Below are 25,223 nucleotides of genomic sequence, written 5' to 3'. Positions count from 1 at the left end.
GTAGTGGTTCAGCGACAGATTCCTTTTGTCGCAAAAACACACTATAGAAATTGAGGAGCCCTAAAAAGGCCTGGAGTTCCATCTTATTCCTTGGTGTCGGCACAGCCTGTATTGCTTGTACTTTCTCCTTGGTGGGGTGCAATCTGGATGCATTGACCAGGTATCCCAGGAACTCAACTTGATTTACTGCTACTTTACACTTTTCTTCCTTTACCTTTAGTCCAGGCTCTTGAAATCTTTGTAGCACTAGTTGTAGTCATTCAAATAATTCCATTTTATTGGTAGCGGAGATGAGCACGTCATCAAAATAGGACACAACCCCAGGGATGCCATATAACAAACGTTCCATCAGGCTTTGAAACAACCCTGGGGCCACGCTCACCCCAAACTGTAGGCGGTGACAACGGAACGCCCCCTGATGCATTATGATTGTTTGGGCTTCGGCAGTGGCGTCATCTACAGGGAGCTGCTGATACGCTTGGGCAAGATCTAACTTTGCGAAGATCTTACACCCCCCCCCCAAACGAATGTAACAAGTGCTGCACCACTGGTAATGGATAAGCATTATGTTGAAGAGCCCTATTCAACATACATTTATAATCCGCACAAATTCGGACCAACCCGTCTGGTTTCACTGGTGTCACGATAGGGGTCTCCCACTTGGTGTGGTCCACCGGTTCCAGTACGCCTTGCTGAATCAATTTATCTAGTTGTTCGTCAACTTTGGGCTTTAGTGCAAATGGCACCCTCCTCGGTTTCATTCTTATTGGTGCCACCTTGGGGTCCAAACTGAAGGATATCGGGGTACCCCTATATTCTCCCAACTTTTCGTCAAACACATCGGCAAACTCTTTACTCAATTCTCCGATGGTTTCTCCCTGGATTTTATGAACCCCGGTAATCTCTAGCCCCAATGCTGCAAACCAATCCAGTCCCAGGAGGTTAGGCAATGCACCTTCAACAACAACCAATTTAAGTGGCCCGGAGAAGTCTTTATCTTCTACGTGGAACGTTCCGCTACCCTTAATGGGGATGTTATTTCCTTGATAATCTCGCAAACGAATACGACTATGCATAAGCTTCCGCTCGTCTCCGTGTAGCACCAATTTCTGTAGAGTCTGCCAGGATACAATTGTTGTTGCTGACCTTGTATCCACTTCCATCCGGCAGGGAGATCCCGCAATAAGGACAGTAATGTAAATTTTACTACTTCCCGGAATCCCAGTTTGATTGCTCACCCTCTCTGAACGACAAGCGTCCGTGTTAATAGTAAAACACTCGTCCTCTGGCGTTCTTAGCCTCAGTGGGCCATGCTCCCTCCCCATTTCAAATTGAAGTCTGTCCAGTTGGGGGGGCAAGCAATGTGGCACAGCAAACTTGTGCTAGGTGACCCTTCTTCCCACACCGTCTACAAATAGTGTTTTTATGGCGACACATAGCTCTTGGATGGTTTCCGCCGCACCCTATACACGAGGAGAACAACTTTCAATCCTCTGTCCATCTATGCTCCTTGCTAGCCGCTCTCAACCGATGGACATTATCATGATTATTTCCCTCATCTTCAGTGTCCTCCCGTAATTCCACCTCTCCCTGATGGACGGTTTGTCCCCTTCTAGCCACCAGGGGGCTGCCCAACTTCTGTATCTCTTCCGTCGATCTATTCGATGATTTGGCGGCTTGCGCCTCCTCTACTGCTGTCTGTAGCATTAACATTGGTTTTGCCAATAATCGTCTCTGTAACCGAACATCCCGAACCCCACAGACCAATCTGTCTCGAAGGGCTTCATCTAAGTTGCTAAATTCACAATAGATAGCTGCTTTCCTGAGGGCTGCTATATAACAACTGATAGACTCACCCTCCGCCTGGTCCCTATGGTAAAAAGCATATCTTCTAGCAATGCAAGATGGTCAAGGAGCATAATGTTCCCTCAATTTGCTTAATAATATGTCCCAAGGAACTGTCTGCAGGGGTTGGGGCGCAATGAGGGCCCTCGCTGTCTCAAACACTTCTTTTCCACAAATGCTCAAAAAAAGTGCTCGTTTACGATTGTCTGTGATATTGGTAGTTTCATTAGCTTCCAATATACAGTCAAAAAGGATTAGATAAGAAGCCCACGTCTGTGTTTCAGGATCAAACGGAATAAACTGTGGTGAGTTAGCCATTCTCTTTTGAAAACAAACAGTCTCCACTCACGCGTGCCTCTTTTATCTCTACGTTGGCTCAGGGCCCAGCAATTCCTCCTTCGTCGCCAATGGAATGTGTGGGAGTAGGAATACAGATGAGAAGCCAAACTTCCAACAGCAATGTTTATTGCAGATAATGACTCAGTAAAACCAACATGATGATCTGTCCCCGTCCACACACACACACAAACACAGCCAGCCGAGGGTTAAGGAAACACTTTGGCACACACCCAGGTCTTTATCTCCAACTTGGCAGCAATTTACACACCGTCTGCCAAGTGCGTTTATTTCCACAAAACAGAAAGATAAGATACTTAGCGTACAAAAAGTCCAATCAGAATAATATTTCTCTCAGCAGTTTCGGACGAGGCTTTAGTGACTATCCAAGGTTTACTTTTGTTCGTCACAAGGATCACTGGCCACCACCCTCTATTATATAGTCTCTGGGGTGTGGTCCAGTGACTCAGTTCTAATTCCTAGCACGCCTCCTGAGCTGCTGCAATCGTTTATCACGCCTTCGGAGGCGTGCGTCCAGGAATGATGTTTCTCCTTCGCTCTCATCCGAGCCACCTGTCTCCCTGCTAATCTCCTCTCCCTCGGCCGGCACCTGAGACAGTGCCAGAGGGGAGGGGCCTGGAGAGGGAGGCCTGGCTGACTCCTCTTCCTCATGCTCGGAGCTTTCTTCCTCCGATGGGACAGGCTCAGAGGGTGGGGCCACAACACATGCAACTTCCGGCTGATAGCCCATTTTAAAGGAAAACTATCAGCCTTTAACCAATAACATTAAAATATGTCCCGCACCTGCGTGGCAGAAGAAAAGTCTCTGCTCATGCCTGCGCGGACATAACAATATTAATACATATTAATTATTAATACTAATAAAAATTAATAAGTTACAATAATCAACCCTAATAGTAAAATTAATCTTTCTCTTGTGATTTTAGAAGTTTTAACTTCTGTTTCTCTTATTTAACCATCGATAGAACAGATCCCATATCTCAAAATATTCAGTGTCTTCCTTTTCTTTAATTTTGAGTGTTAGTTTATTCATTTCTGCACATTCTAAGATTTTTGTTATTATCTTTTCTTCTGTAGGGATCTCCTCGCCCTTCCAATGTTGTGCAAACATGATTCTGGCCGCTGTTAACACATGTACTATTAAATATACATTCCTTTTACTGTATTTTTCTGGTATAATGCCCAACAGAAATATTTCTGGTTTTAAATCTATATGTTCCTTTATCATTTTTTCTACCCAGGTGTGTATTTTAGTCCAATATTTTTTTGCTTTCGGGCATGTCCACCACATGTGGTAGTACGAGCGCGGGGTTTGGTTGCACTTCCAACACTTGGCAGACATATTCTTAAACATTCTAGCTAATCTTGCTGGAGGGAAGTGCCATCTATAAAACATTTTGTATAGGTTTTCTTTATATGCAGTGGACATTGTCAATTTATAGTTTCTATCCCACAACTTTTGCCATTTGTCCAATTCTATAGGATACCCAAAGTTTTTAGCCCATGCGATCATGGTTTCCTTTACTTGCTCCTCTTCCATTCTGATAGTCAATAGATAATTATAGAATTTTTTAATCAGTTTCTCCTCCGGTCCCGTTAATATTTGATCCAATTCTGTTGGTTCTTTATAAAAACCATATGTTTTAGCATCTTTAATATATCTAGATTGTATCTCTACATGCGGCCACCATGCTAAGTCTATCCCTTGGCTATTCAATTCCTGTTTGTTTTTCAATTCCCCCGTCTCTTACAATTTTTCCCATATCCATCACATTTGGGTGCATTAGTGCCTCCATTGTGGAGAGCCAGACTGGTATTTTCAAATAGTATTTTTCCTTGATTTTTGCCCATACTGAGAGCAGAGCGTTTCTAATATAGTGTCCTTGAAAGTATTTGTGTGCTTTGTATTTCCCATACCATAGGAAGGCATGCCACCCCAGTTGCAAATCATGTCCCTCCAGTTGTCTATGTCTCAGAGTTATCCATTCTTTTAGCCAAGTAAAGGCAGCTGCTTGATAGTATAATTCCCAGTTTGGCAACCCAAAACCTCCTCTATTGGTAGACTCTTGTAATAATTTCAGACTAATTCTTGTGTTTCTACCTTGCCAGATAAATTTGGATACTATTCTATTCAGTTCCTCAAAATGTTTCCTTTCTAGCTTTATTGGGATTGTTTGGAACAGGTATAACAGTCTTGGTAAGATATTCATTTTGATGGTGGCTATTCTTCCTAACAGTGATAGTTGCATGTTTTTCCACTTTTCCAAATCCAGTTCTATTTGCTCTGTTAGTTTTAAGTAGTTGTCTTCTTTTATAGTTACACATCTCGCTGATAGGTAGATTCCCAAATATTTTACTTTTTTTACTTTCTGAATGTCTATCTTTTCCATTAGGTCTTTTTTCTGTTTATTCGGGAAAAAGATGAACAGGTAAAACCATTTAAACACATACAGTGAGTGCAAGACTGATTTTTTTTCTTGTAAATGAACTTAAAATGTTTCCTCATAAACTTGAGTTGTTACTTTAAGATACAGAGAGGGAAGGAGAAAAAAAAAGATGAAAATGAAAAGTTCTCTTTACTCTGTTCTTGTTGGCCAGACAAACACAGGGTAAAGGCTCTTTCTCTTTTCTCTGTCTCCCCCATTTTTCACTGTTTCAACATTTTTTTTTTCCTCTAACAATTTAAAATTCTTGTCTCTAGGGATCAGATACATTTTACAGTTACAATTACCTCAAGGGCACACAAAGACTTAGACACACACACACAAAAACAAGGAGGACAAAGAGAAGAAAACAGAACTCTGAGATTTACACACACACTGATCATTCCCGCCTTAAATCTCAGTTAAATTAGGGAAGGCACAAATCTTAACAAACGTACCATGTGGTTGCATAGAAGACAGAGAGACATACAAACAAAACAAACAAAAACCCCAACATTCCTATTTATACATTTCCCTTTTCTTTTAAGTACCTTTATTTAGCCAAATTTGTCTCCCGGTGCCATCTTTTATCAGTGCCCATTTTCTACACAATTTCCTGGCTTTTCTTTTACTCATGCCAGCTAAGACTGGCGTCTGCCTGGCATCCCAGGCCACAATCAACTCTTCCAGGGGATTTTCCTCTGTCCTCAAGCTACAGCTTCCCATTATCCTTGAAATGTAAGGCTCACTTTGGCTTAGCCGGGCTATCTAACCTCATCCGGTTTTCAGGAAAAAAAAATCTGGGAAGGACTTTGATTCCCTCACGAAGTACGGGCCACCTTCCTTTTAGGGAATTCTGCTAGGTTTTTGGATCAAAAAGAGATCCGGGAGGACTTGGCTGCCCCTCCAGCGGGTACTAGCACCTCCCCTGTCTATACAGACATACTCAAGAGTTGCTCTCTTTAATGGCACCGGAGACTTTCTTTTCCTTTTATTACCCTTTTACTTTCACTCAATACCCACTTGGCCTCCGTTCCCTTTGAACACAAAGTCCCACGTTCAGCGACCCTCCCCCTTGCTTTCTCTATCCTACCGGTCAGGAGGAGGCTGAAGAAGATGTGGTGCCAAAGGCAGAGACTCAGCCAGGGCCTTCAGAACCTCCAGAGGCTTCTTCAAGTGGAGAGAGCGAAGTGGAGGAGCCTCTTCTCAATGCTCGAGCACGCAGGGCTGCCAAAGACAGGAGTGGCTACTCAGGAGGAGGAGGTCTCCTTGAGAGTAAGGCTTGAGGATAATTGACCACTCCCTTAGCCTATTTAAGTCACACGCGGTTAGTAAGTTTCTTGCTGGAAACAACTTGTAATTATCATCAGAGCATTTTTGGAAAAGTCTTATCGTATTTTGTTTTCTGGGCAGGTTGCCAACCTTTGCCGGACTTTGGTTTATTCTTGCTACTTAATAAATTTCATAAGGACCGTTGGTGTGTGTCAATATCCTCGGAAATCCGGAGCTGGGGCAGAACAGTTTATCTGTAAGATTCTTAACTAAGATTTTAGTTTTCTCTTTATTTATTTTCAATCCTGCAACATCACCATAGTCTTCTATTTTCTTAATTAATTTGGGTTCCATTTCTTGCGGTTCCTCTATGAAAACCAAATCATCTGCAAAGGCTTGTAGTTTGTATTTTTCTTTTTTTATCTCCATGCCTTTTATTTCTATATCTTGGCGGATGTTTCTATTTAACACTACCAGAGTCAGAATAAATAATAAGGGGGACAATGGACATCCTTGTCTTGTGCCTCTTTTAATATTAATATTCTCTGTTATGTCCCCATTTACAAACACTTTTGCAGTCTGCTTAGTGTATATTGCCTTGATCATATTGATAATTTCCCCCCCAAATTCCATATATTTTAGCTGCAGTATCATGAATCGCCTGTTTACATTATCAAATGCTTTCTGCGCGTCCAGAAACATCAGCACCATTTGTTTTTCTGGGTGTGCTTCATAATATTCCAATGTGTTCAAAATTATTCTCATGTTGTTTTTAATTTGTATATTCGGCAGGAAACCATTCTGGTCTAAATGTATAAATTCATTCAGGAATCTCTTCAATCTTTCAGCTATTATTGATGTGTAAATTTTGTAGTCCACATTTAAAAGTGAGATAGGTCTATAGTTTTTAATCTGTGATAAGTCTGCGTCTTCTTTTGGTATGAGGGTGATATTTGCTTCCATCCAGGATTTTGGTATTTTAGCTTCTAACAAGACTTCATTGTAAACTTCCAGCATTAATAGTCCCAGGGAATCTTGTAGTTATTTATAGAATTCTTCTGGTAGGCCATCTGGTTCTGGTGTTTTATTCTTCTTCTGTCTCTTAATTGCCTCTGTTAATTCAAACATTGTTATCCATTCGCTTAATGTAGATTTTATTTCTTCAGGGACTTTAGGCAACCTGGCCTTTTCTAGGTACCGTTTTATTTTATCCTTCAATAGTTCCTCTTGGTCGTACAGTGTTTCATAGTAGTTCTGAATTATTTTTTTTGCTGTCACTTTGATGCTGTAGTGTACCTTTCTCGTCTATCAAACTTTGTATCTGTTTTTTTTTTCTTTTTTAGTTTATATGCCAACCATCTTCCTGGTTTATTAGCGTTTTCGAAGAAATTTTGTTTTATACTCTTAATTTTTCGTGCCAGTTCTTCTTTTTCGAGTAAGCTCAGTTTGTGTTTTATTATTTCCATTTGATTTTTGAGCTTCTTTTCTTGTCTTTTTTTCTGTAGTTCCAGTTCTAATCTGTTATACTCTCCCTCCAGTGTTTTTTGATGTTGCAAAAAGTGGTCAGAGTCTTAGTCTAAGGAAGGAAAGGAAGTTTTGAGAACTGAACCACTGTTTTCTAGTCTTTCTTTCTGAGTTGTGCTAGTTGAGTACCTAATTAGTACCTAATACCACTTACAGGGGATGATTTTGTATCCTTGGCTTAGTAGAGATTTTAGGGAAGTGGGAGAGGGACAAAGATCTCCTGAGGAGAACCTGGCAGCTGGCTTGTGCCACAGGAAGAGAATACACTTTCTCTCTGGGTGTCTTTTTAAAATGCAGATTTTTCTGTTGAGTAACTTTAATGCTATGACTTGTGAATATTGTGGAATAAAGAAATGCAAAGAAGGGCACTATTTTTCTGTCCAGGAGAAACGTTTATTTGACTTCAAGTTAAGGCAACAAACCAATACAAACAGCAAACAGAACAGCGAACAGTGTCTTGGCAAGGATGGGAACAGGTAACTAGACATGACAAATGCCATTTCAGTCACACAAAACACTGAATTCACCCTGAATTCACTAGAACTTCCTATTAATCACCGTAGAAATATTTCTAGTATTTACAAACATTTTAAACATACTATTGTTGGTCCAATCATATATCCTTTTAAAGTGAACTTCACTCACATTTATTTAAAAAAAAGTTTTGGGACTGGCCTAGGATAAAAACAAAGCCAGGAATAAACTCACAGACTTGACAATTTCAAAGACAAATAGATACATGAGCTTATATAGAGATATACACACTGTTTTTTTAAAAAAAAGTTTGTTGTGGTTGATGGTTTTTAATTTTTTCTTTTTTTCCTGCTACTGAACTGCAGAAGCCCCCATACTTGAGTAGAAGGAAAAGAGGTAGGATTCCCCACAATGTTGTGAACTTTTAAGAACCCATCCTTCCTTCCCCGTACTAGCTTATAAATAAGTTATAACATTTAAAAAGCACACATTAAAAGAAAGAAAAAAGAAAACAACATGCTAACTTCTTTCAGAAAGCATCATTATAGCACTGACACAAACATTTAGAACATCTAAAGCATTAAAGAAGCCTCTGGATTTTATCTTTTAATTTAAAGTGTTGGAAGAAATATCCTTCTGGGTTCAGCTCCAAGTGGGGAAAAAGACACTGGAAACATGGAGACTGCTTGGAAAGATGGTTTAATGGTGGACAGGATCACATGGCTTGAGTTCCTGAACAGAAAAGGGGCGAGATACAGCCGAGTCCCCGGGTTTTATGCTCTCTCTGGCTTTGAACTTCCTGGGGCCCGGAAAGAGTATCCTGATTGGTTGTCAGACTCCCAGGGGGTGGGGGTCTTAGCTAGCCTTGCTGGCTGATGTAATCTTCCCAGGTGCCATGTGGTGAGTTTCTGTTGCTATTGTGTTGCAGATGGGTCCTATTGTCAAAGATTAAGTTTCTGCCTCTGGCCCATTAACAAAGGGGGGGAGGCAGGAAGGTGGGAGTTGCTTTGTCTTTAAAACATGTTTCTCCATTTCTCAACCAGAGAAACATAATATTCTGCCTTTTTAATATTTCCTAAAATATTTCATTCTTCTAGAAAAGGGGTGGGTGCTAACTTCCTACAAAAGGTTGTGATTGCAGCGAAGGACACGATAGAATAATAGTACTCACAGAATTTGTTTTTTAAAATTATTATTGTTGTTGTTGTTCATTGCACAGCCAGCCAGATGTTCAGACTGGATTTGGCATTTTATCCATCTATCCAGTCCTTTCCAAGGACCTGGGATAGGCAGATGTTGATGTTTGATGGTCTTAAAGGTATTGTTGCAGGATGTAAGCTGTTCCGAGTAAAGCTGCCTTTTGCAATTGACTGGTGATTTTGTCAATGCTGATGGTGTTCAAGTGGTACTCCAGTTGTTTTGGGATTGCACCCAAGGCACCTATGAGTATTGGTACTACCTTTGCTTTCTTTTGCCACAGTCCTCCTATTTCTTTTCTTTCTTTTTTTTATTGAAAAGTTTTAAAATATTTTACAAACAAATTCCCCCCCTTCCCCCCCCCTTCCCCTCTCCCTCCCCCCCCCCGACTTCCCAGAGCAAAATACAGGGTATTGCATTTAACAAACATAATCTAACATAAGCAAACTAACTATAAACTCTTAACTTCCCCTTACTCTTTAACTCCACCATAGGTACTAAAATATCAAAGAAAAAAGAAAAATCATCTAAATATTTCATTCATAAGCTATTTGCAACTTTTTAGTCCCATATTTGTTTTGTATATAGTCAATCCATCTTCTCCATTCCAGTACATATCTTTCATTTGAACGGTCCTTCAAATATGCAGAAATTTTAGCCATCTCAGCCAAATTGGCTACTTTTAATGTCCATTCTTCAATAGTAGGTATTTCTTCCTTCTTCCAATATTGCGCCACCAAAAGTCTGGCTGCCGTTATTAAATTCAAAATCAAATTAGTCTCTATCACTGTACATCCTTTAATTATACCCAATAAAAACAACTGTGGAGTAAATTTTATCTTCCTTTTAAGAATATTTTGTATAATCCACCATATCTTAATCCAAAATGCCTTAATTTTCTTACATGTCCACCATACATGAAAATATGTTGCATCATCACATTTACATCTCCAACATGTAGGTTGTAAACTCGGGTACATACAGGCTAACTTTTGGGGATCTAAATGCCATCTATAAAACATTTTGTAGAAATTTTCTCTTGAATTTTGGGCTTGAGTAAACTTCACATTTCTAACCCATATTTTCTCCCATACATCCATAGATATTGATTCCCCAAAGTTTTGTGCCCATTTTATCATACAATCCTTCACTAACTCAGTTTCTGAATCTATTTCTATCAGTGCATTATACAACCTTTTAATATGCATTGGACTTTGATCTCTGATTTGTTTTATTAAGTTTTCTTCATTTTGCAAAATGCCAATTTTCTGATCTTCTTTCCATCTAGTATACAATTGCCCATACTGAAACCAGGTTTGGATTTTCCTTTCTTCCTTTAATACCTCTAAAGATTTTAATTGCAATATACCTCTTTCCAGAATAAGAAGCTCTTTATAAGTAGTCACATCTTGTTTATGCTCCACACTTATATTTTCTATCATATGTCTGGGTATTGTCCAAACAGGTAATTTATTATTTAATTTATATTGATACTTTTTCCATACACGTAATAATGCATTTCTTAATATATGACTTTTAAAATTCTTATCCACCTTTTTATCATATAGTAAATATGCATGCCATCCATATAACAAATCATACCCTTCAATATTCAGTATTCTCTCTTCTGTTAAATTAATCCAATCACTAATTGCTGAGAGCACAGCTGCCTCATAGTACAATCTTAAATTAGGCATTTTGAGACCTCCTCTTTCACGTATATCTTGCATTATTTTTCATTTTATTCTTGGTCTCTTTCCTGCCCGCACAAAATTAGTAATACCCTTCTGCCATTTGTTCAAATTTCCATCTTTTTTTAGTATTGGTATCATTTGGAAAAGAAATAAAAACTTTGGCAAAATATTCATCTTTACTGCAGCTATCCTTCCCAGCAATGATAATTGCAATGTTTTCCAACTTTCCATCTCTTTCTGAATTTTTTACCACAGTACTTCATAATTACACTTATATAATTTCGCATTTGATGTTGTAATATAAACCCCTAAATATTTAACCTTCTTAACTGATTCAAATCCTGTTATCCTTTCAATTTCTTCTTTTTGACTTGTAACCATATTTTTAATTATTATCTTCGTTTTCCCTGCATTAATTTTAAATCCAGAGACTTGTCCATATTGGTTAATTATATCCATTAAACCTATAACCGAATTTATTGGTTGGGTCAAAGTCACAACCAGGTCTGCGAATGCTCGTACCCTGTAATCCTCATTCCTAATTTTAATTCCCCTTATTTTATCTGAACCACGTATTTTATTCAACAAAAATTCCAGAGTTAAAATAAACAATAATGGAGATAAAGGACATCCTTGTCTTGTTCCCTTTTCTATATTAAAAGTTTCCATTAAACTACCATTAATTATTACTTGTGCTGTTTGTTGCTGATATATTGCCTTAATAGATTGTATAAAATACTCTCCAAATTGCATCTTTTCAATTATTTTCAATAAAAAATTCCAGTTCAATCGATCAAATGCTTTTTCCGCATCTAAAAATATAAGCACCGCAGGGACCTGGTTGTTTTTTCCCAAATACTCCAATATATTAACTATTTGTCTTACATTACTCTTCATATATCGCCTATTAATAAAACCAGTTTGGTCATTGTGAATCATTTGTTGCATAACTGGCATCAGCCTATTTGCCAATATTTTAGTAAAAATCTTGTAATCTGTATTTAACAATGATATAGGCCTGTAGTTTTTTGGCTGAGTATGATCTTGGTCTTCCTTTGGAATCAGGGAAATAAATGCTGTTCTCCAAGAAGGAGGCACTTGTCCTCCAGTTTGTATTTTATTAAATAATTCTTTAAGTGGTTCCACCATTTCTACCTGCAGATTTTTATAATAAACTGCTGTCATCCCATCTGTCCCGGGGGCTTTTCCCACCTTCAATTGTTTAATTGCTAAAATAATTTCCTCAACAGTTATCAGTTGATTCAGACCTTCCCTTTGTTCTTCTGAGATTATAGAAATATTCCCCCTCTGTAAATATTTATCTATATCTATACCTTGAATCTTATCACTAGTATACAACTTCGTATAGAATTCTGAAAATGCTTTTTTAATCATATTTTGCTGGTACACCTCTTTACCCTTATATTCTATTTTCTCTATAGTACGTAGCTTTTGTTTTTTCCTAAGCAAATATGCCAACCATCTGCCTGGTTTATTCGCATTACAAAAGGAATTATGTTTGGTATATTGCAAATTAGTTGCTACCTGGTCTGCCATCAACATATTAAATTGTCCTCGCAATAAGTTAATTGTTTCTTTTGTTTTCTTATCAGTTGGGTTTAAAATTAATACTTGCTCTTTATTTTTTATTTCTTCTTCTAACTCCTTCCGTCTCCTTTCCTGTTTACGTCTATATGTATTATTCAAATAAATTAAAATACCTCTCATATATGCTTTACTTGCATCCCAAACCATCTCCATAGGTGTACCTTTATGCAAATTCATAACAAAAAATTCTTTCATAAATTGTTTACATTCTTTCACATTACCCTCATATCTAAACAAATTTTCATTCAGCCTCCAGGACTTCCTGGGTGTCTTTTCATATTCTAATTCCATCCAAACCGGACTATGATCTGTTAATGTTCTTGGACATATCTTCATTTTCTTCACCCTAGAAAAGAATTCATTAGAAATTAATATAAAATCAATCCTGGAAAATGACTGATGTCTGTCAGAAAAGAAAGTAAAATCTTTCTCTTCTCCATTCCTCTCACGCCAAATATCTCTCAGCTCCATATCTTCCATCATATCAAAAAAAGATTTAGGCAATCTAGCACGTGTTTGAATATTTTGTAGAGATCCTTTTTTGTCCTTTTTAATATCCAAAACTCCATTCCAGTCTCCCATCATTATATGTGTTTTATAATTCCACTGTATTAATTTAGCATGTAAAGTCTTATAAAAACTTTCTTGTTGCTGATTTGGTGCATATAGTCCAATCAATAATGTTTTTTCCCTTCTATTAAGATTTCAATTGCAATATATCTTCCTTGTGGGTCTGCTTCAATTAATTTAGCTATTAAGCCTTTTTTTTAGGTATATAACTATACCATTTTTCTTCTCCAGTGCAGATGCTATAAAATGTGTCCCCAATCTTGCATTTGTTAAGTATTTTTGATCTTGCATTCTAATATGTGTCTCTTGTAGGCATATAATGTCATTTTTATACTGAGGTAGAAATGAGGTAAATATAAGATGAATAAAAGAAATAATCATTCCAAGTCAGGTACATAAAGTCAGATCAAATCTATGAACTCTGAATAAACTTTGAGTGAACCTCTCTATTCACATTAAGTATACATGCTGGTTAAAGGCAGCTGGACTCCATTATTGGTAAATATATCTTCTGATGTGGCCCAGCTGTCATCCATCAGGAAAGCTAAGAGTGGGGTTCTGGTGAATGACTGACTCGGATAAAGAAAAGAAACTAAGCAATTAGTTCATGGATGTCCCCATAATTACTTGACCTATGGCCCTGTGTCAAACCCACTGATTCTATACATCTTCTTAATAGAATCAAAAACTATGGAAATTCAGATATATGTGAACATCTGAACAGATATACATGGGAGACAGAAGGTTACTTATTGTTTAAAGTATAGCCATAATTTCTGCATTTAAACATTACAGCACTTAAAGGACAGTTGTAAAACATAAAGTGATGGGTTAGTTAAAGTTGTAATAGTTTAATTATGAGTAAAAGATGGAGTAGTAAAAATGTGTAGCCAAAATAATTTTATTAACTAGTATGTAATGGTTTGGTAATTAGTAAAGTGTAATGTAAGTATAATGTATTTTTAATGTAACCATATATGGAAGCCGGAAAGGCTCTTAGAACTCTTTGTCTTGAAAACATATATAAATCGTGAAATCATAATTTGTCCTTGTTCAGTTTTGCTAAGAACCAAACACAGCACTGAACCTTTGCGCAAATAAATGTATCTGTCTGACCCAGGAATGTGTTTCAGACTCTCATTTTCCACAACAATACTGCTTCAGATAATGAAATATTTTCCTCCTCTTTTGCGGTGAGTTTAATCCATTGACATTCCAAGTTAGAAATTTACTTGCCATTTTTGGCACTTTGAAGCTTTCCAAGCATTAGCTGAAGGTCATCTTTCACTTTGATCTTCGGCCTAGCCCCTCCCATTGCTTCTGATTTTGTAGTTTCTTGTGCTTTGATCTGAACTTGCTGCACCTTTAATTCCTCTTGGCGTTTCTTTGCTGCTCGAGTCTGTCTTTGATCCCTCGGCTCCTCTACTTTGCCAAATAACTCCATATCTTGGGCAGAGCTCGTAAGTTGTAGTAAATCTTCTTCAACAATCAAAGCCCCTCCTTGAGCCTCTGCCTGAGCCTGAGTAATTTCTTTCACTCCCATTCTTGTTTCCTCTATTTCCTTTCTTCTTCTGGTTTCTGGAGAAGAAGAACCTCCAGCCTTTAATACATTAAAGTAAAAATCCCTTGCCTTCCATAATGTATTCAGACGGAATCTCTGTCCTGAATAATCCACCACCAATCCAGTTGGAATCTCCCATCTGTACTGTATCTGACGTTTTCTGAGTTCATCCACCACAAAAGCATAGTCCTTCCTTGCTCTCAACATTTTGGGAGGGATTTCTTTTAATGTTAAAACTTCCTGCCCTGCCACTTGAAGTTTATTTTTGTAGGAAGCCTGTAATATCATATTTCTTAGCCTTCTTGTTGTAAAGTAAATTACAATATCTCTTGGTAAATTTCTCTTCCTAGCCACCCATGAATTAATGTGATAAATTTTATCCATTTGCCAATCCAGATCCTCCTTTCTTTCTTGAATTATTTGTGCAAAGGCTTCTGCAAAGATCTCTCTCAAATTCTCTTGGGTATTTTCTTTCAAGCCTCTTACTCTTATAGCAAATTCCATCGATCTATATTGTATCATCATCACCTCCGAGTCTGCTTTTTCTATCTGAGTCTGAACCTCTCCCATTTTATTCTCCAAATTCACGTTTGATTAACTTCCTCTAATCTTTCATCTAACCCTTCAATATGGCTTGCCAAACCTTTAAATGCAAAGATAATATCTTCTCTAATTGCCTTATTTCGAGCTTGAATTTCATCCTTAATTTCTGTCACTTCTCCAGTTACTTCATCCATTTTATCAGTCACCACTTTTATTTTTTCATCAAGAACAGAAGTAATTTTTTCTTCTAAAGAGAAGGCTTGCAGCTTTAAGGCTTGCTGCAAGGCTTCCAGAGTTAAAACTTGTGGTTCTGCTGGAGCTGTCAAAGATTGCGGTTTGGGTGGTGGAATAGGGGAACTCACAGTAATTTTAGCCCCAGCAATCTTTATTTGCTTAGAAGCCATTTTCCAATTTTCAGTTCCAAATTAAAACTTTTACAACAACCAACCCCAGAAATTGACTCAGTTTCCAATTAGTTTCAGTCCTCAGTAAATTTAAATTTCTCTACAGTCCAATTTAATTCTTCTTTCTTTTGAAACAAGTTCCATTTATTAGCAGCAGAGACTATCAGCACAGATGAGTACTTTGAAGTTAACTTTCGTTACCGCACCCAATTAAGGCTCGGCACCATTTCCTTTCACTTTCTTCCCACAGCAATCAAGAAGGAAGTGCTCAATACACAGGAGTTAAAGTTTAATACTTGCAATTGGAGTTCCTCCTGCCTTTGCTCTGCCTGCTTTTGTATCCAAAATAGTGTTAAAATGTTGCAGGGATAGTCGCGGCGTCTTGTTCTGCTAAATGCAGAAGTGTCCCGGGTCCGGAGCTTGTGTCAGTCTTCTAGGGAGCTCTCACCCTTCGTGCCCCAGGAATTATTCCTGGGACTCTTGGGGAACTCTACCCAAGGCTGGCTGCTCTCTTTCCCCTCTTTTCCCGAGGGGAAAATTTTCAAGCCGCTAAACACTGATGGTGAATTTGTCAATGCCGATGATATTCAAGTGGTGCTCCAGTTGTTTTGGGATTGCACCTAAGGTGCTTATTATTATTTTTGTTATTATTATCTCAATAGGTTGATATAAATGCCAAATCCAGTCCAAACAACTGGCTGACTGTGCGAGGAACCATAATAATAAATCAACAGCATTCTGAATGGAAAGTGTTTCATTTTACAGTACTCCAAATTTAACAAAAACAAAGCTGGATGTTGCTTTTTGTTTGCTTGCTTGTTTAAAACTTTATTTCCTGCTCCTCCTTCTCATTTCTTATATTCCGGCTTGATATACATTATGGCTGAAAAGCACTGCTGTTGTGGAATGAAAGGACCAAGCAACATTCCTAGGTCAGCCAGAGACAATTTTATTGCGCAAGATTCAGAGCCAGTTTTGTACCTGGAGCTTTGAACAAGGGAAGAACCCTGATACAACTGGTTTTATACATTTCTAAGACAAAGGATTCAGTGAGATCATACATTTTCCATATATGGTTAACATGAGATCATACATCCGATTTTCCCTATATGGTTACATACATTGGATAATGTGTTCATCTAATTACTTAAACCATTAATTTTAGTTTATAAAATTATCTTAGCCACACAACTTTTCTTAAGTGCTCGTAGTTGTTAATGGGAGAGTTACTGCTGTCCTTAGGTAAATTTATTGGATTAAGTAACTCTTTGTAACATATAGGTCTTTGTGTCATTCACAGTGAGGTCACTCAGATGTTTTCCATATGGCAGTCCTTTCGTGACATCTAGGTCTCAGAAGATATATTACCACTTAATGAGGTTTAACTGTTTGTTAATGTAATTTCCAACAAGCACTTTCCTCTCTTATAATAATGTGAATAGAGAGGTTCTCTCAGAGTTCATGTATCTAAGCACATCTTCCCCTTATAATAATGTGAATAAAGAGGGTCCCCCAGAGCCCATATATCTGACTCTGTATGATTCCTATTTTATTCACATTATTTCTTATTTGCTATAATTCCTACTTTATTCACATCACTGCCACCAGATGCTAAGTCCATATTTCTGCATTTGTTTTCTTTCTTCCACTTCATTCGCCTGTTTTGGAACCAGATTTTTATCTGTCTTTCAGAGAGACACAAAGCGTGGGCTATTTCTATTCGCCTTCTGCGGGTGAGGTAGCGGTTAAAGTGAAACTCCTTCTCCAGCTCCAAGGTCTGGTAGCGAGTATACGCCGTTCGGGCTCGTTTGCCATCCGGTCCGGTCATATCTGAATGATAACAAGATATGGGGAAAACTGCCTTCTGTTGGCCCGGTTTCTCTTTTTATATCACAGGCACAGAAAGAGAACGAGAGACCGCGCATTCAACTGTTTCCTCCTTGGTAGTCTTACAAACACGCCCCAGGTGAAGGGCTGGGCGAAGTGAGAGGCATAGTCTCTCAGTAGCATTTCGCCCCTGCGGACGAAATGTGGGGCGGAGTGGGAGGCAGCGGCGGTTGACAGACCCGTCTGTGCTCCAAACAGCATTTCTTTTTTTAACCCCACGCCTTATCTTTCCCATTTCTTTCCTTGTCTCTTCCCAATTCCTACTACTTTCAAACATGTACCACACTTCGCTCTCCTGGTACGAGGCTATTACGAGCGCTATTCTTACTATTATTGTTATCTTCAATATTGTTACTATATATATTACTTTATAGCATGACTTTTGCCATACTGATAAAAACTATTTTTAAAAAACGGAGGGAACCTGGATTTTTTTTTGGGGGGGGGGTGGGGGGTGGGTTGTTTTTTTTTTTTTGAAAGAGACGAAACACTATGAGTTGAATATGTTGCAATATTTTCAGGATCAGACTCAATAAATTATATAAGAGTTAAGAGTTCAAATATATTTTCTTTTATTTACATAAGGCATTCTATATTCACTGAATATTCACAGATAGAAGCTAAGAAGAGAGTGTGTGCAGCTCCTTATATATACAATGGGTGGAGCTAGGTATGGGAGTGGTGAAATATGAATACATTAAGAAGTGAAGAATAAATTAACCCCTGATATCCCGTTCATATACTATTTACATATTAGAGAATAAGGCATTTACATGTGACAAATCCCCCTCTAAATGCCGATTCGATATGCTACATTTATTACATTCAGATTCAGAACAATATAATACATATAACTTGGAAGTCAAGTATTTATGTTGTTTAGATGGCAAAGGCTTTGTCAATATGTCAGCTAATTGTTCTGATGTCTCACAATGCACTGCTTTAATAAATCCATCTTGAGATAATTGTCTCACATGTTTAAATTTTATGTCTATATGTCTAGATCTCTGTCCAATGGCGTCAGATCTAGATATTTCAATGGCTGCTTTATTGTCTTCATGCATGACAAAAGGTAGAGCAGTTTTTTTCCAAACATCAGAAATTAGATCATTAAACCATACAAGGTTATTTGCTGCTTTAGATAAACAAACATATTCCGCTTCTGTCGTTGAAGTGGCCACTAAATCTTGTTTGCCAGTGTACCAGTAAACTGGACAACCGTTTAGGAGAAATAAGTAACCAGATGTACTTTTTCTGCATGAAGTGTCTCCAGCCCAATCTGCATCTGCGTAACATGTGAGTTTCGGTTCCTTGACATTATTAGGTTCTAACATTAGGCAAAAATCTAAAGTATTTTTTAAATATCTTAATATTCTTTTAACAGCTTCCCAATGATACATTGTTGGTTTGCTGACGTCTGGATAATAAATTGAGGGGTAAAGCGATATCAGGTCTTGTTCAATTAGAAATGTAAAGAAGTGAACCTATGATTGATCTATAGAACGTGTTATCTTTGAATTCAGGGGATGATTCATCAGCATTTCTTAGGAAATCAGTTTGCATTGGAGTGTCACAGGGTTTTGCATCTTTTAGATTACATTTGTTCAAAAGTTCTATGATCTTATCTTTCTGAGAAAGCTTGAATCCCCTTCTAGTTTTACTAATTTGAACACCAAGGTACTTATTTACTTTACCTAAGGATTTCAATGAGAAATGTTCATTTAACTTTGTTACAAATGTTTCTCTTCTTTCTTTATGTTTACCTATATATAAAATGTCGTCCACATAGATCAATACAAATTCTATGTAATCATTACCCTTTTTAACAAAGAAACAATTATCAGCAGTAGTAGCATTGAATTCCATAGTTTTAAGTACTTTCACTAAACAATCATACCATCGTTTACCAGATTGTTTTAACCCATATAGACTTTTGTTTAATAACCAAATCTCATTCTTATTTGTGTATTGACTGTGAGGTGCTCTTACATATATTTCCTTATCTAATTTTGCGTGTAAATACGCAGTCTGTATGTCATACTGGAATACATCGAGATTGAGTGCTGATGCTACAACTAGAGCCGTTTTGACACTTTCAGTTCTTACTGTGGGGGAGTATGTGTCAGTATAGTCCTCTGGATATTTCTGTGCATAACCTTGTGCAACTAATCTAGCTTTGTATAGAGTATTGCCTCCCTCTAAATTTTTAATTTTATATATCCACCTAGTGCCAATAATTGTTTTGTCTTTTGGTGCAATTGCAGGTGTAAATACATTTAATCCTTGTAAACTTTCCATCTCTTTTGCCATTGCTAATTCCCACTTTTCTTTTTCTTTAGGAGGAAGTTTTAACACTTCCTCATATGTGTTAGGTGTCGTAGATTCTCCATCCATATGCATTATATAATCTTTGTATTTGTTTGGCATTTGGTTTCTAGTGTTTCTAATTGTTTTCTCAGGTTTACTATTATTGTCATGCAAATATCTTGCTTCCTTTTTTGTTAATGTATCTGTCTTTATTTTGAGTTGACTGTTTGTCCATGTCTTAGTTTTGTTTCTATGTTTGTTGTCATTTTGCTTTTCTACAGTTCTTTTCTCTTGGGATTTTGTATCTGTGTTGTTGCTTGGGAATATTTCATTAAGATGTATTTTAGACCAGTTGGCCTGTTCATGAAACACAGCTGTTCTGGAAACTACAAATTTGTTATTATTATCAATGAATCTGTATCCTTTTGTACCTGTCTCATATCCCATAAATCTAAGTCTTCTAGACACATTTTCTCCCTTTCTTCTTAATTGTTTAGGTATGTGTACGTCTGCGGTGACTCCAAATATGTGCATGTGCGCTATTTTTGGTTTCCTATTATACATCACTTCATATGGTGTCTTATTTATAATGCTGGACCAGGTTCTATTTTGTGTGTAATTGGAATATTGTAGGGCTTCTGACCAGAATTGTTTGCTTAAGCCAGCATCTTCCAATGTGCATCTAATCATGGTTTGTAATGTTGAGTTCTTCCTCTCTGCAATTCCGTTCTGGAACGCGGAAAATGGACTAGATGTGTAATGTAACATTCCTTTGTCCTTCAGCCATTGGGAGAATTCCTTAGACATGAATTCACATCCCCTATCTGTCATTATTTGTTTTATTTTGATATTGTGTTGTGTTTCTACGCGTTTGTAAAACTCTTTAAATTTTTGAAAGGTTTCATCTTTGTGTTTTAATGTGTAAACAAATCCATAGCGACTATAGTCATCCACAATAGTTAAGAAGTAACGTTTTTTATAAATGATTGATGGAGTTAGTGGACCAACCAGGTCCATGTGTACTAAATCAAAAATTTTGTTAGTTGACCTTGTTGATTTTCTAGGCCTGGGACTAGTTTTTAGTTTTGTAGATTTATATACTGAGCATTCCAAATAGTTTTCACAATTTTTTATTTTAACACCTTCTGCGTGTTCAGTCATTTTCTGTACTACAGGAAAACTGGCATGTCCTAACTTCCTATGTAAGACATGAGCACACTCATCATGAATTGGCTTACCTATTTTTGGTTTTTTCTCATTATGTGCATCCTTGTTATCATGAGCTACTTTACATTCATCATTGTCACTGTTGCTAATGTTTCCATTATCTGGTTCAATACAATCTTCCATATTTGAATCAATGTTGTGTAACCATTTCTCCTTAGTTATTAAATAAGGTAGGCCTCCTTTAATCATTACTGTACCTATATCTGTTTTATTTTTCTCCAAAGTTGCTTTTCCTTTTGAAAACACAATATTAATATCAGAATCTCTGCTTAGTTTTATGGCACTTAATATGTTATGAGGTATCTCAGGTATCAGTAATACCCCCTCTATTTTTCCTAGACCAGGTAAGGTCACATTCCCTCTACCTAATACTTGGACCTTTTCTTGGTTAGCTACCTTTATTACAAATTTATCTTCTATAAATGAAGATAATATATTTTTATTATTAGTGGTATGATTGGTTGCTCCAGAATCAATAAGCCAATTATTATCCTCAGTTTGCTGTATGTTAGTGTTGTCTTGCTTGTTCAGTCCATTTAGTGAACCAGATTTTCTGTCCTTTGAATTATCTCTGCCCCCTCTATACTCTTTGTAATTTGGTGGGCTTCTATATCTATGTCTATCAATGGAAGACTGTCTATAGGTGTATTTGTTTCTGTGTTCTGACCTATGTCTTTCTTTTGTAATTTTGGGACAATCTCTTCTATTGTGTTCCCTGGATCCACAATTGTGGCATCTGAATGTTTCATTATATCTTTCTTGGAAAGCTACTTTTCTATATGATTTGTGTTCTATGTGATTGTTAGAGCGACTCTTCCTTGAATTGTCTTCAGCTATTAACTTATTGGATAGGCTTTCTATGGATAAGTATCCTAGATTGATTGTGTCTAAATGTGACATATAATTGTTCCATGATGGGTCAAGTGAGTTGATGATAACACTTTTCATTGTTTGGTCTGAAATCACCTCCCCCCTTAAATGCAGTTCAGCTCTTATTTTGTTTAAAGATATTAAATGTTCACTTATGGAAACCCCTGGTTTTATCCTAGAAGAAAAGAAATCTTTAGACATTCTTGTGGTGGTAGCTACACTATCACTGTGAAACAAATTGAACATGCATTGAATAATTTCTGAGACAGTCAGATTTTGCTTAATGCTGTGATACATGGCAGGAGATACACTAGAAATTAATAAGAAAAATGCTCTATGGTGTAAGCAGTCTAACTTTAAAGTCCAAGGTCTTTTTGGGGGATTAGTGATGAAAAACAGTAAGTTTTCTTTCATAAAGACAACCTGGAGCTGCTGATACCATTCTTGTAAATTAATGCCATCTATTCTCAGCTTTGGGAAGTCACTGGGCAAGTTTCCGACATTATTAGGTCCATTACTTACAACCGGAGGTAGTCCGTGGTCTTGTAAATGGTGGAAATTACAAAACGGCGTGGGAATGCTCGCGACGAGTCTGCAGGGTCCTTTCGGCAACTCATGTCTTCCCGGGCCGTCTGCATAGTCTCGCGCATGCGCGTTGCTCATTTCGTTCCTGGAGTCGTCGTGAGAGGTTCTCGTCGTTGCGGCTCGCTCGTTCAGCTCCTCCTCAGATGAATCGGTCTCCGGCTCGATCTTAGGGGTTCTGACGATGACGTTTGTTCTTTTTCTTCTCTTGAGAGCGTTGGTGCTTGCATCGGTCTGCAGTGTGGGACGGTATTTGCAGGGGTCTCTTGGTTCAGGCGTCGGTGCTCTCGTCGTCAGGATGGGAGCGGGTAGATTTTGAGACGTTGGCTTGCTCGTTCGTTTTCTGGTTGACTTTTTGGTAATTTTTAGTTTTGGTCCAAATGCAGCAAAAAGCGTCTTCATTGCTGACTTTATTTGAGTATCTGTTGAATCACCTTCACTTTCTGATTCTGATTCTTCTGAGGTGTTTGATTTTTCTTTTTCGTTTTCATTATCTAGTAGTGCCTTTCGCGCCAGAAGTTTTGAATCAAGTTTTCTGATTGGCTCTGCTTCGCTCACTCTGGAGGTCTGTTGAAACCAAGATGGCTGCCATTCAAAATTTTGCGCGGGATCACCGTTTTTCTTCTTTATAGCGTTCTTTTCTGTAGTCGTATCACTTACTATTTTGGAGTCTTTTGACTTTTCGGTAGCGATGTGCTTCTCTCTCGCTGCTCCGCTGTTTTTCAACATGTCTTGGAGGTTCGCGATGAGGCTTTCATCGTTTTTCTGGCTCTTTAACAGTTTTAATATTTCTGACCTGAGTTCGTTGTTTTCTATTTTAATTTCCTCTCGGTCATCATCTTCATCTATTATTTCTTCGTCTTCAGTTGTGTATTCTTCGGATTCTCTCGAAATCGCATTTGTGGACTCATCTATTATTTCTTGATCCGTTTCCATTTCTTTGCTGTATGCCCTGGTGTTGGGCCTATCTCTCTTAGACATATTTAAGTTTTTATTGAGTCAATTCAACCATCCTCTGCTACCAGCTTGTTGCAATATTTTCAGGATCAGACTCAATAAATTATATAAGAGTTAAGAGTTCAAATATATTTTCTTTTATTTACATAAGGCATTCTATATTCACTGAATATTCACAGATAGAAGCTAAGAAGAGAGTGTGTGCAGCTCCTTATATATACAATGGGTGGAGCTAGGTATGGGAGTGGTGAAATATGAATACATTAAGAAGTGAAGAATAAATTAACCCCTGATATCCCATTCATATACTATTTACATATTAGAGAATAAGGCATTTACATGTGACAGAATACTATAAAGAAACTGAAACTGAAAGCAAACAGAAAAGGGAATCTAGAGGAGATAGGAAAGTGGTTTCAAGGCGCGATTGAATTCCTTCTCTCATCGCCCAAAGCAAATATGCCCTGCCAAAATCCTGCGCCTTATGTGTGTGTTTGTGTATGTGTGTGCGCGCGCACACACAGATCCAGAGAGAGGCAAACAGACGGACAGGCGCAGGCACCCATCCCATGGATCACCCCCAACCAAATTTAAAAGGAGCAAGTTTGTACCGTGGCTAACGTGAAGCTTTCGCATCCAGGGGAATATCTGCGGGCTTTGTCTTTCCGTGGCCGGCGTGGAGGTAGCGATCGGCTCAGTCTGAGCTCGGGCGCCGTTGTTGTTGACTTGGGAACCACTCTCTTCGGTTCCCGAGGACGCGCTGGTTTCGTCTATTTCGGCAAACGCGGTGGCGCTAACTGCGCCGACAGAAGCTACCTGGTCGGCGGGGGCGGACCCGGCTGTCTTGCCTCCACGGCATTCGTTGATGCCGCCACTACTGGTGCTGCTGGTGCAAGGGAGGGATTCGGGAGATGACAAGGAGCAGCTGAACGCCTCTCTTAACTTGCTTTCGGGCGCTGCCTGGGCAGAAAAGACGCGAAAGCTCTCCTCAACGGCTGCAAATTGGCTGGAGGAGGAGGTGGCTGATCGCCTGGTGCTCAGATCCATTTCACTGTAGTTATATCCCCCGTAAGAGCCGGCGTGCATGTTGCCTGGATCTCTATAGGATACGTCCGTGGAACTGCCGGCCCCATAATTTAACAGCTGATAGTCTGGGGCATTAGGATAGCTTCCTGAGAACGAATGTACAAAGTAAGAACTCATTTGGGTTTGTATTTTGGAGGGCTTGAATTATGGGGTTCGTGGTGGTTATAGCCCCTGTGCTTGAGGATTTATGATGTATTAATGAGTTATAGCGATGCAGTGTACTTCGTTTTTGCTATGTATGAGGCCAAATATGGGGGTTGGGGGGTGCGTTTGGGAATCGCATGCGTTTGTTGACCAGTCGTAAATTCTCACGGATGACCTCAAGAGGCAATTCATGCTCTATGGTTACAAATAATGACGATATGAGACTCGTTAAACACATATCAATGCGCGGCTTCCAGAGGAGGAGGGGGGGAGGAAACAGCGAGCACAGATTGCTCCTTTTTGACCTTGTGCACCACCTCCTGGGCAAATGAAAAAATAGCCGACAGGGAGGTTACCTCACTCACCTTTTTTTAAGTAGTGAAGAGCTCAGTTTTTGTGTCCTGAACTTTTCTAGAAATAAAATATTTCCCCACCAAACGTGTAGTTTCCATCTTTGTTTCTCTACTTTCTCTTTCTGAGGAGATCATGTTTTCTAATGCGGAAAAGAATTTTTCTTGTCATAGTATATGCACCATAGAATTGTTGCTATTACTATTATGAATAATAGTTGTTTAATAGTAAATTTCAGTGCTGTTTTTGCTTTGATATTAGAAAGGGATATGCACAACAAAATTTATTTGGATGAAAATCAAGCAAACAGTTCTCCTTTCCACATTTTTTATTTGCATCT

General features: G+C 38.2%; 1 protein-coding gene across 1 annotated transcript; it reads right to left on the bottom strand.

Moving 5' to 3' along the window:
- Positions 1 to 1,485: 1,485 nt before the first annotated feature.
- Positions 1,486 to 24,505, bottom strand: HOXB5 (homeobox B5). Its single transcript, XM_070944689.1, has 3 exons — positions 23,914 to 24,505; positions 17,058 to 17,302; positions 1,486 to 1,734 (listed from the first exon to the last, which is right to left on the bottom strand). The coding sequence occupies exons 1-3, from the start codon at positions 24,503 to 24,505 to the stop codon at positions 1,486 to 1,488; spliced, it is 1,086 nt and encodes a 361-aa protein (XP_070800790.1).
- Positions 24,506 to 25,223: the final 718 nt, after the last annotated feature.

This window comes from Pituophis catenifer, unplaced genomic scaffold (assembly GCF_029215685.1).
Source record: "Pituophis catenifer annectens isolate HBS135680 unplaced genomic scaffold, rPitCat1.0.hap2 SCAF_5, whole genome shotgun sequence".
Lineage (NCBI taxonomy): Eukaryota > Metazoa > Chordata > Lepidosauria > Squamata > Colubridae > Pituophis > Pituophis catenifer.
This window is presented reverse-complemented; position numbering and strand designations above follow the sequence as displayed.

Coding starts and splice junctions, on each gene's coding strand:
- HOXB5 (XM_070944689.1), bottom strand. CDS start 24,505: ATGAGTTCTTACTTTGTACATTCGTTCTCAGGAAGCTATCCTAATGCC. Junction 17,303..23,913: donor AAAGCTTCACGTTAGCCACG/GTACAAACTTGC, acceptor GTTATCATTCAG/ATATGACCGGACCGGATGGC. Junction 1,735..17,057: donor GTGGCAGTGATGTGAATAAA/GTAGGAATTATA, acceptor GTTCGGTTACAG/AGACGATTATTGGCAAAACC.